The sequence below is a fragment of the Lipophrys pholis genome, assembly GCF_963383615.2.
Source record: "Lipophrys pholis genome assembly, chromosome: 2".
Taxonomy (NCBI): Eukaryota; Metazoa; Chordata; class Actinopteri; order Blenniiformes; family Blenniidae; genus Lipophrys; species Lipophrys pholis.
In genome coordinates this window covers 19,244,088-19,258,030 of record NC_137636.1, presented here as the reverse complement: position 1 = coordinate 19,258,030, position 13,943 = coordinate 19,244,088, and the positions used below count along the sequence as shown (strand labels likewise).

Below are 13,943 nucleotides of genomic sequence, written 5' to 3'. Positions count from 1 at the left end.
TCTCCTCCTGTGCTGCAGGTTCAAGGCTAACTTTTAAGCTCTTCATTTTCTGCTCTTTTCTTCTCTGCCTGAGTTTGTATGTAAGATGTTTAGTTAAGCTTTAGATGAGATTAGATGGTGTTTAAAGGAACGTGTGTGGTGTCTTTGGCCTCCCATTGCTTCCTGACTCCCTTTAAGCCCCCTGCCTCACTGTGCGCTCCACTAATCATTTCCCCTTCACACTTTTTTTTTAGTTTTTTTTTTTTTTTTTAACTCTTCTATCTGCCCTTCAACCCCACTGACCTCATCTCTCACTGTGGGTGCTACCATAAATGCCCTCCCCACCTCACTTTTTCTCAGAGTGAGTAAATCTTAAAAATGTGTGCATTTCTTTAACTCCTTCCCGTTCTCCCTCCCTCTGTCCCAGCTCAGCAGGCCCCATCCAAACGTTCAAGGACAAATCTGAATATCCCTTTTCACCGTTTAAGTGTTAAAAGCCTGGCGGTGCCGGGGTGTTATCTTAACGCGCCTTGCCGTGCCATCATCAGAGCGCGTGATGAAAATGGCTGTGATGATGCTAAAAGAAAAAAAGAGGAGGGGGAGAAAAAGTAATAATCAAATATGTTTTTCAAGGGCACAGTGACCATTTGCTGGAGGGAAATTATCCCAGTAGTTAAGCTAGCTCACTCTGAGCCTGCTGGAGTTGTGAGAGGAGATGCATTTGAATGTGGAAGTGTGTGCCTTGAACTTCCTGCATACATCCTTCACTTTTTCTTAGTACTTGTCTGGTCTATTTCCGTATATACTAGTCTGAATATGTTTACATTTCTGTTTACATTTTTACATACATTTTTTATGCAGGCAGATATAGATCCTTTGTATGTGCTTTGATTGTTTCTGCCAAAAGATGCTCATCAGTTTCTGATTGTGTATTCATCTTGTTGTGTGGGTGTGTGTGGGTGTGTGTGTGTTTTTATCATTGCCAAAAGCTCCTCATCAATGATGTGAAGCAAATAGCCAACAGTAGTGCATTCCAAACAGCAGCGTCTGGCTGCTTTAGAAGATCGAGTGCTCTCTGAACACAGGAAGACATTTCTCTCTCTGTTAATGTATTTATGATGATGGCTTTTCTATTAGGTTTGTTTTAATGACTGGCAAGAATAAAACCAGAGGCTGTCAGGGGCAGAGAGATGAGCACAGGCAGGTGTCTGTGTGTGTGTGTGTGTGTGTGTGTGTGTGTGTGTGTGTGTGTGTGTGTGTGTGTGTGTGTGTGTGTGTGTGTGTGTGTGTGTGTGTGTGTGTGTGTGTGTGTGTGTGTGTGTGTGTGTGTGTGTGTGTGTGTGTGTGTGTGTGTGATCTCATTTTTTTACTTGTTCACTGACGTCCTCACCTACAGGTATGGACAGAAGCCTAATATTCCTAATTAATTTCACACATCCACATCCACACAAAAACACCACCTATTTACTAATTAATAATAATGAAATATAGCATTCGTATTTTTATGACAAATATACCGCTGTTCGAACACCGTCACTGGTATTCTAAGGATTCTTCTGAAAAATTGTCTCGGGTAAAGTTATTAACGTTTGAAAAAAATCAGTCAATCCATCTTCTCTACCTGTTTTATGCAGATGAGGGTTTTCAGGATCTGGAGCCAATCTCAGCCAACACTGGGCAACCGGTCTGTTTTGTCCTCTGCTTTATGCCAGTCCTTCTCAGTACCAGCACAGAGGCACTCACCATTACACACTCATCAATACGGTTAATTTAACCTAAATTAGGACATCTTTGGCTGTGGGAAAGAAGTGCAAAGGCAAAAGGAAAACATGCAAACTCCACACAGAAAAGGTCCTTCCTATATTTGTTACTAGCTTCTTGCTGTGAGCTAACAATCTATAAATCATGAAAATCAAAAGCATTGTATCATATTCTTTAAAGCAAAATGTTTGAAAGTTTATATATAGTGAATATAGAAGAACTTGGAAAAAAAAAAAACTATTATAAATTTTTAAATCATTTCCTTTTTTTTCTATGATGCAACTGCATATGAAATACAAATTTAGCTTATAAAATAAGATTTGTTGTGTGTTTGATGTGCGTGAGCTTTAAACACGGATAACAAATCCTGGGTGATGAACACCTCTTTCCATCAGACGATGCCAATGTTAAGCTATACATCCTGCTCAAAGCTCAAGTCGATCTCAAAAGACAGAAAATCCCATCCTACTGCACAAAAGACTTCTAAGCAGGTGTATGGACACAAATTGTTAGAGAAAATGCTGACCTGCCATCTGTTTGTTTTTTTACGTCTACTGTCACACAAGGCATCCATGACACGCCAAACTCTCAATCTCCAGGTAATATTGATAAATGTGACTGATAATAGTGAGGTGGCAAAACATGAGAGTTTCAGGGGGACACAGCAGTTGGGAAAATGTGGGAATAACTTCCCCTTGCATATTATCTCCTTTTAAAGTTTGAGAAGAGTTGTGAGGGAATCTCATGTTCCCACTCTGATAGCTAACGGTTGATGTCATAAATATTCATAGCCATTAAATGTATAATAAAAATGTATGTCATTATAGGAAATAATAGTAATTATAACAATAATAAGGATGATGAATTATTATTATAGTTGTTGTTGTTGTTGTTGCTATTATTATTTCAGGTTCCCTGTTCTCTTTCTTCATCCTCGTTGTCTCATGTCCCTCTCTCTAGATACTTTATTTACAAATGGACAGCTGCTTGCTGTGTCTCACTCTTCAGTGCATCCCTGGAGGGTGGTGAAAATATAACTGCTACCAAAGCATTTACTTAAGCTCTGTGCACACATACACACTTAAACAAACACCCAAGACACATACATGCAAAGATGCACGTTCCCTCAAAGCGCCCAATGTCACACACGTGCCCAGCTGGTAATGTTGCTGAGATTAAAAAAAGGAAGACGTCAGAAAGACAAGAGGACAAGTTGTCAGCTGGGAAAAGACCAGCCGTCTGTGTGTGTGGTTATGTGTGTGCTTGATGCTCCAACATCCACGTGTGTGTGTACACAGGGGAACACTGTGCACTGTGTGAGAAAGTCAATCCACTGTGATTTCATCTCTCGACATGGCATATAGCCTGGCCCCTTCGGAGCATAACGTACACACACATGTTTCTGTATTTCTGTGTGTGTGTGTGTGTGTGTGTGTGTGTGTGTGTGTGTGTGTGTGTGTGTGTGTGTGTGTGTGTGTGTGTGTGTGTGTGTGTGTGTGTGTGTGTGTGTGTGTGTGTGTGTGTGTGTGTGTGTGTGTGTGTGTGTGTGTGTGTGTGTGTGTGTTTTTATTTTCTTTATTTTTAGGTCAATAGCGTTTATTGAAAATTTGATAACAGCTGTTGTTTCTTTTTGTCCTTTTCAGTTTCACTTTGGTGGTTTGGAAGTAAACATCAGTTTAGTATTTCCTAAACAGTATAAAGTCAAGAGGCTCTTTGGGTTTAGATATTTTGCAGCATTTGTTATTCTGAGTACCCCCCCAAAAAAGAAATCTTCTGGTCCCTCAGTTGTGTTGGGTAGCGTACTCGCCTTACATTAAGAAGACTGTACTTTGCATCTGGTTAGGGACATTTAACTGTTGAGTTTGAATGATATCCCAGTGTGTGTAAACATGTTCTTTTGGTACTATGGTTTATTATGGAGTCCAAAAAATTCATTTATTTGACGTTAACCAGTCACCCTGAATGGCTCCAGCTTTGAATGTGAGTGTAATGGAGTGGCAACCTATCCGGGGTGTACTTTCCTTTGCCCGTAGTCAACTGGTTGCAGCTTCTGCCTTCATAGACCCTGAATTGAATTAAATGAGATGGATGAATGGAAGTCTCCTTGTTTGAGAAAATGATGTCATTTGAGAGAATGTAAAACTGTCCAGTTATTATTTGACAATGTCCCTGTTTTAACTGTGACTCCGTATATGTATTTAAAATGTCAATGCGTTCGTTTTTGTGTGTGTGTGTGTGTGTGTGTGTGTGTGTGTGTGTGTGTGTGTGTGTGTGTGTGTGTGTGTGTGTGTGTGTGTGTGTGTGTGTGTGTGTGTGTGTGTGTGTGTGTGTGTGTGTGTGTGTGTGTGTGTGTGTGTGTGTGTGTGTGTGTGTGTGTGTGTGTGTGTGTGTGTGTGTGTGTGTGCGAGCGAGCATACAAAGCTGTGTACGTACATACTCCCTGTGCACTTTGCACCGAACCCCTTGTAATATATTCAGGCATTTAAAAGTGTTTGGTTTGTTTAAAGTTGTGGAGGGTTTTTGGTCTCCTAGAGAGCTCGGATAACCCTAATCCACAACACACATTTTTATCAGTAGTTCATTGGCAGTGCTAAATATTGACTTATCATTAAGTGGAATGACTGAAACCCTAATAATAATTCACGTTGTCTAAGCACCTTGTGTTGACGCGGCGCTCCCGACGCTATTAACGAATGTATGCAAATCCTGCATAAATCTGAAGATTAGGGCTAAAGCATTCTGTGATGCAAGAGAGAAAACAAGAGGTGTGTGATAAAATGCTGTCAGCGCATACACAGCCCTGCAAAAACATGCAGCTTAGAGAGAGGAAGTGAAAATAGGGGTGTGCTTTTCAAAATGTTAACACAAATGTACAGGCATGTCACATACACCCATACACAGATAACGCTTACAAAGACAGGGATTGGATTTCTGCTGAATGCTTGATAATACAAATGTGAAGTTTAGCCGCAGAACAGTAAACAAACAATGCAAACATGTGAGTGCTGAGAGAAAAATAGAGAAGTACGAGAAAGAATCTAGGATGAGAGGAAAATGAGAACAAGAGGAATATATAAAGAGGATGGTAGGTAAAGAGGATGAGAGAATAGCAAGTAGATATGAGGAAAAACTTGGAAAGCGGTTGTGTGTGCGCAGACTTTCTTTGTCTGGGCTGACACCTGAGAACAAATACATAAAAAGAGTTCAAATGAGGAACTGAGGAATAACAAATGTAACATAACTCCTGGACTACAGATCAAAAGTTTTAATGTTGTTCTAAAGTCAATTCTTCCCAGAATGAGAAGAAAAACATCAGACAACGCTGTGCTTGAAACAAACCATATGACATGACACAGATTGAGGTTGTTGGGATTCTGGAGAACCATGGAGTTGAAGGAAGTGAGGTGAATGAGTGAAAATGTTGAACTATCGGCCGTGTCTGGGAAGAAAGAGGGGTGTAGAGGTGAGGATAGCGGGAGGACGGGGGATGAGTGGATAGCTATTTTGGAAAAGTGTTGAGCTGTTTATTTGCGCGTCATTGAAGCTGAAGTAAGGCGCTGGGGGAATTGGCCACCAAGCCCCTGCTCTGCAACAGCTGCCGCTGCTAAGTGAGTTACTAGCCGTCAGACTGCCTTTATGTCACACAATCACATACACATGTATTCACCTGTCACATGGGGCCTGTGATGGATGCATTGAGGATATAATGCACTGCAACAGGGCTGTAGAAAATATGCGCCGTTCTCCACTTTTGGCCTTTAAGTGAAATGATTGCTTAAATTAGCAGAATTGAATGCGCTCGGTGTGTGAATGCTGATTAGAGTGTTAAACAATAAGTTATTTATCACTCGACAACTAGCCGCAGCCCCATTAAAGAGTGAGGCCCGTGATACAAAGCTGTGACTTAGTGTTTAATGTCTGCTGTCAAATGAAATGGGCATCACAGCTGGGGGTAGATAGTGCCACAGATCAGCATGCCATCAACTGTTTGGAGATATTGGCTAAATACCTCATAAAATATAAATTATTTTTACAATTAAGTAAATAATCACAGAAGACTCTGGCCTTTTCCAATAGTTCAATCTCTAACTCAAAAATATGAAGTTCCTCTCTTGAACTTCCTCTATAATGTGACTTTTTTCATACTTATACATACGATATTTTAGTTGAGCCTTGCTCTGCGTTGGTCATTTGTATTTGTAATGCACTGTCACAGCAGGGAGGAGCTGACTCAGTATTATAGGAGCAAAATGTAATCGCATTAATCTATTGGAAGGTCGAATCTTGCCTTTCCTCAGCTTCAACCAATAGACACCGTCAGAGTAACCATGCAGGGTGACCAAGTGCTGTTCGGAGGGCCACTGAAGAACCGCCCCCGGGGTTTTTAAACTACACCGTCCTGACCTTTAAGTAGTTCTGTATCTTGTGCATGGGACCAGCTGATAGTTTTGTTTCACTGTCATGTCCCTGACATAACCTTCATCGGATAAACACGAATCTCAGTGTTTTCTGAATTTTCATGATTTATGTGACTCCAGCGGAAATTGATGCAATTTGTCTTTTTCAGTATTTAGAAATGTAGGCGCTGATACACCTTACTGGCTTTTGTTTTCTCAGCCCCAGAGAATGCAGCATATTTGGGTATGAATATAGCTTTTGTATTTTCGACTACCTGGCGTCTTTTTATTATCACTGTCGTACAAAGGAGCTGAATTCCATCAAGCGTCTCTCAGGTCACTGGGGTTCTGTGTTTTTTGGGAAAGTTTTCCTTGGCATCTGGAATTTGCATTCGTCATTAAGAAGAGCATTTTAATTATATTCCTAAGAAAGTAAATATTTAAAACAAATGTTTTCCTATAAATATACCATTACTTATTCAACTCTTCTAACTTCTCTGAGCAAAGTAAGAGTGAAGCTTTAATGTAAGATGCACTGACCAGACATCAGGACCTTCTCAAAATCTGCAGGCACTGCAGCACTTTTAATTTGTCAATCATTCTAAAGCAGCTCAAGTTATTTGAATTTGAAATGTGGAGCAATAGAGGATGTGAGGAAACATACTTGATATTTGATATTCTGCTGCAAAACATTTACAGGCAAATAGAGTGATAGCATGTATTTTAAATGTCACCTTGCTGCTCAAGGTGAAGTGGAAGCAGACAGACATCACCTATCACTGTCAGAAATGGCAGCTCTCAGAAAAACACACTTCCTCTTCCATAGCCTGAATATTACTGCTGCGAGATGAATACGGGGAGAGGAAAAGAGGGGTGTTGGGGAGGAGGGCAAAGGAAAGAAAGATGAGGATGTGTGGATGTGTATAAGAGTTGATAAGAAAAGATGCACAATAATATTCATAGCAGCTTAAAAACTGTTTCAGTGCAGATTGAAAAATATGGACCCCAAAATGAAGGAAGGTAGAGTTTGGTAAGCACAGCATTACCTGCATATTAGTGTAATGTGGAGAAAAGACAGGCGTACATTGTGGGAAAAGAGGAATAGGTTTCAAAAGAAAAAAGTTTATGTGGAATGATGAGGAAAAGTGAGAGAAACAAAAAGGAAGAATAGATAGAAGGACAACAGACAGCATAATGATAATTGGAATAGAGACAATTAAAGTGACTTCAGACAGTATTGATCATGCTTTTTTTTTGTTTTTTTGAAAGATAATGGCAGAAAATCAAATGATGTTTGAGATGGACTCTTAGATGATTTTTATTCAAAACTGAAAATTACACATCTCGCCGTCTCATTCTGAAATTGGAAGTCTTACATGACAAATGTATCTTCCTATTGCACAACAACGTGAATGCACGTGGAACAATAATATAATACAGTATTTTTTGTCCTCAGGTTTTGCCTGCTGTGGTCAAGAGTACATAAACTCTTCAACCACTCTTTGCTGCATGGGGAATGAAGGACATCCAGTAATGCACCCAGCTGGTAACGCCACAGTGACTCTGCAGTGCTGTGGGTCAAAGGTCATTCACCAAGATGAGGAATGCTGTACTGGCATTGGATACGACCCCCACCGATATGTGTGCGCTGACCGACCCACACCTGGTCTCCCAATACAGGTGTGTTTTGGATTACGGGGCGAATGCTCTATTAGTGGTGCTCTCAAAGATGTCTCTGTTCTCTTGTCCACACGACGCAGTGCATTTGTAGCCTAAACAGTAGAGGGGGATGTTTTAGCTCTTCACTACATTTTTCATGAGCGATCACACAAGTCCATCTGAAACACCACTTCGTCACATCTCCATTGCAGTTTGTTACCGACCATTTTCGAAACCAGTTTATCCAACTCGTCATAAATGATCACGGGATATACCCTTGAAATGTCACAGTGGCATATAAAGTCACCAATTAGCCTCAAATGCATGTTATTGGACTGTAGTAGGAGGGAGAATATGCAACTTCTGCACAAAAAGGCCTCTTAAGAAGGTGAAATTCTGGCTACGAAGAGATAGTGCCAATTGCAACACCACTGTGAAAGCCCAGAAGTGATGTAGCATTTTTTCTGAAAGTAAAATTGTACATACTTTCTACTTTCTTACAGACTTTAACGATACATCTTACTTTATATCAGTTATCACAGAGGAAAGAAAAAAAAAAAAGCTTTCAACTACAGAAGTCAGAGAATTTGAATAGAGGGAAAATAAAGCCGCATCCTGGATGCTGTACTCAGGTATCTGGTAGATGTTCGCACATTGACTGAAATGGCAGAACAGATCATATCATCTCCAGCAGCCCAGCAAATGTTATAGAATTTCTCAATTTCCTTCACTTTTTCTGTCAAACCAGCTCTCATTGTCACATCGGGTGTTGGGGACTGGGCCATCTTCCATTTATCAACTGGGGTCATGTGGCGTTTGTGTGTTCCTAAGTCAGCATGAGATGGCACATCCATGCACACAATCACACACACACAAACGGGCACAAAGGGTAGGAACTCTCATTAACTCTAATGATGTCATTAAGGCTCATGTGTGCCCCACACAGACACACATGTACATACACGTGATACATAAATAGCTATATTCTATGTGTGTGTGCAAACGTCCGGTAGATGTTGCCATGACTATTATTTTCATTGTTGGTTTCTCTCTTATTTCACTATTCAAACCTATCTTCTCCGCTCCACAACGCTCCTCTGCCTCTTCATAATGTTTCTTTGTTTCTTTGTGTGTTTTTGTTTCCAGCCCCAGTGTTTCCAGGGTGTTGTTTGTCCTATGGTTGCTGCATCTACAGCTTACTGTGGCTCCTGTAACCTTGATCCATCTATGACAGCCTGTACTTGGGTCACGTCTGCATTCACACACCCAGACAAGCGGTCCACAACATACACATCGCTCATCAGTAGTACTCAGGAAACTTTAACTACAGGCCTGTCTGTGCAAACAAACAAAAGTAACTTTGACAAAGTAGTCAACACATACACCCAAACAAATACCACAAGCACACCGTCCGACGGAGATCTGTGCCCATCGCATGAGGAGGTAGTGTACAGCGGAGATGCCAGCAGCTACACTTACACAGGTAATCATGTGTGTCTGATTGTGTGTCTGTGTGTGTGTACCTGTAGTTTAGTGGAACGGAGACTGCCGTTAACAATCACTCAAAGTTTGGCTCCAGATCTTCAATGTAGCAGATTTTTGTCAACCTCTCCAAAGGAGGTTTGCACCTGATTACTAGGAGGCAGTGGTGTAATTTATAATGCTGTCAAAAATAACAAGTTAACGAGCTTAAAAAAAGAAATCATGGAATTAATGCAGTTTTGTCTACTTCCGTTTTTTTTGGTATTGTTTTTTTTTTTTTTTTTACTCCCTTACTGGAGCAGCAGCATGTGCAGCGTCTATGGGCGCAGCACCGTGACTACAGAGCAGCACAATACTGAGTGAAATAATATTAAGGCAGAAAGTTCCCTGACAGCTGATTGAGAAAGTGAAAGTCATTAGCTTTACTTTGTAAAGCTGAATTTAACAGCCACACAAGTAATTCTGCAGCAAAACAGCATGTTGCCATGTTGGCTGACCAGCAGCCACCAAACTGCTAAAGCTGGAGGAAATACTTGCGGGTAAAATATTAATCCCTCTTCTTTCTCGCTTTCCCTGGCTCTCCCGTATACTGTATGTGTGTGCGTGCGCGGGTGTGTGCTCCTGTGTGCTTGCCTTCTCTCTCTCTATCTCTCTATCTCTCGTGTGTGTGTGTGTGTGTGTGTGTGTGTGTGTGTGTGTGTGTGTGTGTGTGTGTGTGTGTGTGTGTGTGTGTGTGTGTGTGTGTGTGTGTGTGTGTGTGTTGATATTACAGTATATTATTGCCACTTTGTTCATGTAGTAAGTTCACAACTTTGTTTCTAGAAATATCAAAGTTCTCAAAGTGGTGGACCTGCACTCTAACAAAACCCAGACTTATGTTGGATGGTAATTAATAAATTTATCTATGTTTTTATTATTTTGTTAATCTTAGAGAGAAACAGTTTCATACAAAGCTAAAAGGACATGATAAAAATAATCTTTGAATTTAAATATAGTCTCTGCGTGTTATTCCCTGAATAAACATCCATCACAAGCTTCAGTCTTTAGTCGAAAACAATGCGATTAATCGCAATTAATTAGCAAAAAAAAATTTTTATCGATTGACAGCACAAGTAATTTATAATTAGCTATTTTCAAGAGAAGAATTCAGTGACACAGGGAGTGAAACCAAGTCACTCACAGTAACTTTACACCTCTTCATGTTTGAAGATATCAATTAAATTATCATTTTAAAACACTAGTCTGGTAAGAGGCACTCCAAAACCAGCACATCTCATTAAACATTTCAGTGGCACAGTGTTTCTTTTTTAATTTTGTCTAATATTAAAAAGGAGACATTTCTTGAGACCCTGGCTAGCTCAGTTTGTAGAGCATGAGACTCGCAATCTCAGGGTAGTGGGTTCACGCCGGGCGCCACCTTCCCGTGGACTCACCACCCGCAGGAAAGATTCTTAATCGGTGCAATGTGATTTGGGTGACAGTGCTCAGATTCTGACCCGGAAACGGATAAGTGAGAGAAAATGGACGGATGGACATTTCTTGAAATTTAACAGTTGATTTTTGTTTTTAATTTTAGCGTCAATGTTCAATTCCAACATTAACCTGATCTGGGGGTTCAATATATTAACATATAAAATACATTATATAAACGATCTTAAACTTCAACTTACTGGATTATTCCATCAGTGATTATGATATTTAAGACTTTGAATTATACACCATTGGCTTTATGTTTTTGGGATTGAAGTATTATAACCACTTGTACTGCATTTCCCGCCTTGTTTTGGTTATTTCACTTATATGACATCCTTTAGTTTTTTAAGCCACAGCGAGGAATAACTAGTAGAGGGCTGTGAATCGCAGTGCTCACTGAAACCACATACCTGCAGAAACCTATTCTGCACTTACTCTAAATGTGTCAGGCACTACAATCAACCGACTACACAGACAGATGTCCTTCCTCACATGTTCATTCTCACACACATACACACCAGGACAGCTGCTGCAGCGTACATTAATAGCTGTAACGTGGTAACTCTCTCCGTGCTGTACACTTGTGTGTCATTAAAACTTAGAAATGGCCGTTTAAATGCCATTTCAATATTCCTCACTATTTATCAGCCTAAAGGGAGTAGGAGCGCAAGTGTATTTGTGTTTGTGGGCGTGTGTGTCGTGATTTCCAGTCTGTCCACACATTATTTATCTGGGTAGTTCGTCTGTTTAATCAAGACTAATTGTGGTTACGTGTGCAAGCGAGAGTGCGTGCGTGCGTGTGTGCGTTCAGTCGCATTCATAGTCATATTTACCCATTTTTTTAAGTACATGCATCCGTCTAGTTCTTTTTTGACAATATCCCTTTTGTAAATGTGACTCCATATATGTATTTAGAATGTCTATTCGTGTGTGTGTGTGTGTGTGTGTGTGTGTGTGTGTGTGTGTGTGTGTGTGTGTGTGTGTGTGTGTGTGTGTGTGTGTGTGTGTGTGTGTGTGTGTGTGTGTGTGTGTGTGTGTGTGTGTGTGTGTGTGTGTGTGGCATGGGGCGGTTAGGATAAGAGTTTCTAGGCGATGCTGTGACACCATCTGGGCAGAGGCACATAAAGCTGTCGCCACCCACCATACACCAGATGTTTCTCATGCACACACACACACACACACACACACACACACACACACTCCCACACACACTTGCGCATTCAGACACACACACAGTCACATGCAGCGTATCATGCTATACTTGTCTATGTAGGCAGCTCATGCCCACATAGCTTCACATGTGGTGTGAATACCTTAGAAAACTGTATTGTACAGACACAACTTTTATTAAAGTGTTTGTGATGACATTTGTTGTTCCATTTTTACCATGTCTGTGAAGCTCAGGTAGTTTATTTACATCCATGTGAAAATATGTCAGTTTTGCTAAATCAGTTCTCACATTAGTGGAGACAACACCATAGTTTCCTTTACATCAGTAATCGCTTTACACTTCTAAAAGAAAATACACATCCATATGCATCGGCAGTACATCCATATGTATTGAGACACATGCAGAGAGATTGTGCAGGAGGGGTTTTAACATGATAAATCAGATTTACACTAGTTATATTCCATATGATACTGGGTCTACCATTATTATTATGGACATTTTTGCTATCTGTTTAATAATTAGTATGTAGAAGACATATTTTACAAAATGAAAGGTTTTAAAAGATCCATCAGTACTGTTTCCGTATAAGTTTTGGACTTATATGTTTGGTTAAGGCATGTTTAATTGGAATTCCTTCTTCTAGAATACATTGACACATTCCCTAAAATTAAAAAAATTAATTATTGAATCACATTTTATTGATTTTGATCAATATTTAATTAATTAAAATTTCTTTCCAACCTCATGATTTTCATTTGGCAAGCACTATCTGTGCGTATTTGTCACATGTAATCTGATGTAAGCATATTTAAGCAATATAGCAATCATCATTCACTCAGTGATATACTGATAATATTAGTTGTATATTTGTGAATAATATCTTTCTGATTTCATTATTGAATGATTTTGGTGAGCAAAAATATTTACATTTAAAACATATTTTTCCTTTTCATTTGTTGAAAGTGAAAATGAATAAATAACTTATTCCTCTGCTCATCTGTTCTGCCCCTTCCCCACCACTCTGAATCAGACTCTGACTTGGAGCCCTTTACAACATATGAGTACAGAGTGAGGGGCTGGAACAGCTTCGGCCGAGGATCCAGCAACGTTACAGCGGTGACAACCAGTGAGGACAAGCCGTGGGGAGTGGCACCACCCCACTGGAGTCGTGTTGGCGAACGAGATGACATCATCCAGCTGCAATGGCAAGGTCCTGCCAGACCCAATGGTATGTAAAGCGTCTCCTCTCCTAAATATGATCCAGCTTAGTGTCAAAGAGGAATCAATTGCTACTTTGGAGAAAGAGGAAAACACTTTGAAATGCAACTGTGCTTATCAAGTCAAAATCTTTTCATTTAACTAGGGGAGATCAGCCACTATGTTGTACTCCGGGATGGGCATGAGCGTTACCGTGGTGATGAAAATACCTTCACTGATGTTGGTGGGATCAGGCCTTTTCACGAGTACAGTTACCAGCTGAGAGTGTGCAACCGGGCCGGCTGTACAGACAGTACACAGGTGAGCCTGCATGTGCATTTACTTTCGTTGCTGTTAACCTACGTATATCATAACAATATATTGTATTATGTCACAGTATTGTCTGGATAACTGATTTGTTTTGCCTCACGTTAACTTGCCCCACAAAATAAAGACATACTCGTCTCTTAAAACTAGTTTTTAAATGTCTGGACTTGTCTGGTAACGCATCAGCTGTAGAGAAAAACAACAATTTATTGCTGGTTCTGAAAGCACGCACGCACACACACACACACACACACACACACACACACACACACACACACACACATTTGAGGGGCCCTCCTATTAACATAATGCATTTAGGAGCTCCTGCCTTTAACCTTCAGAACTGAGTTCATAACCTTAACCTCAATTTTTTTTAATTGATTTTATTCTGAGCACTAAAGCCACATCTGAACCCTTCAGACACATGTGAATCAGTGTATCTGAAGTCTACATACAGTAGTATGCTCCCAGTTTTTTCAGTAGAAAATCAAAACAAA

The 13,943-nt window shown here is 40.2% G+C and overlaps 1 protein-coding gene across 1 annotated transcript in view; it reads left to right on the top strand.

Annotated features, from left to right (window-relative positions):
* The window catches only part of ush2a (Usher syndrome 2A (autosomal recessive, mild)), a 204,730-nt gene that overhangs the window by 137,441 nt on the left and 53,346 nt on the right, over positions 1-13,943 (top strand). The window contains exons 61-64 of the mRNA XM_080458072.1: positions 7,594-7,817; positions 8,943-9,279; positions 12,953-13,150; positions 13,286-13,440. Coding sequence (XP_080314198.1) covers positions 7,594-7,817; positions 8,943-9,279; positions 12,953-13,150; positions 13,286-13,440 — 914 coding nt within the window. The remainder of the gene's footprint in view (positions 1-7,593; positions 7,818-8,942; positions 9,280-12,952; positions 13,151-13,285; positions 13,441-13,943) is intronic.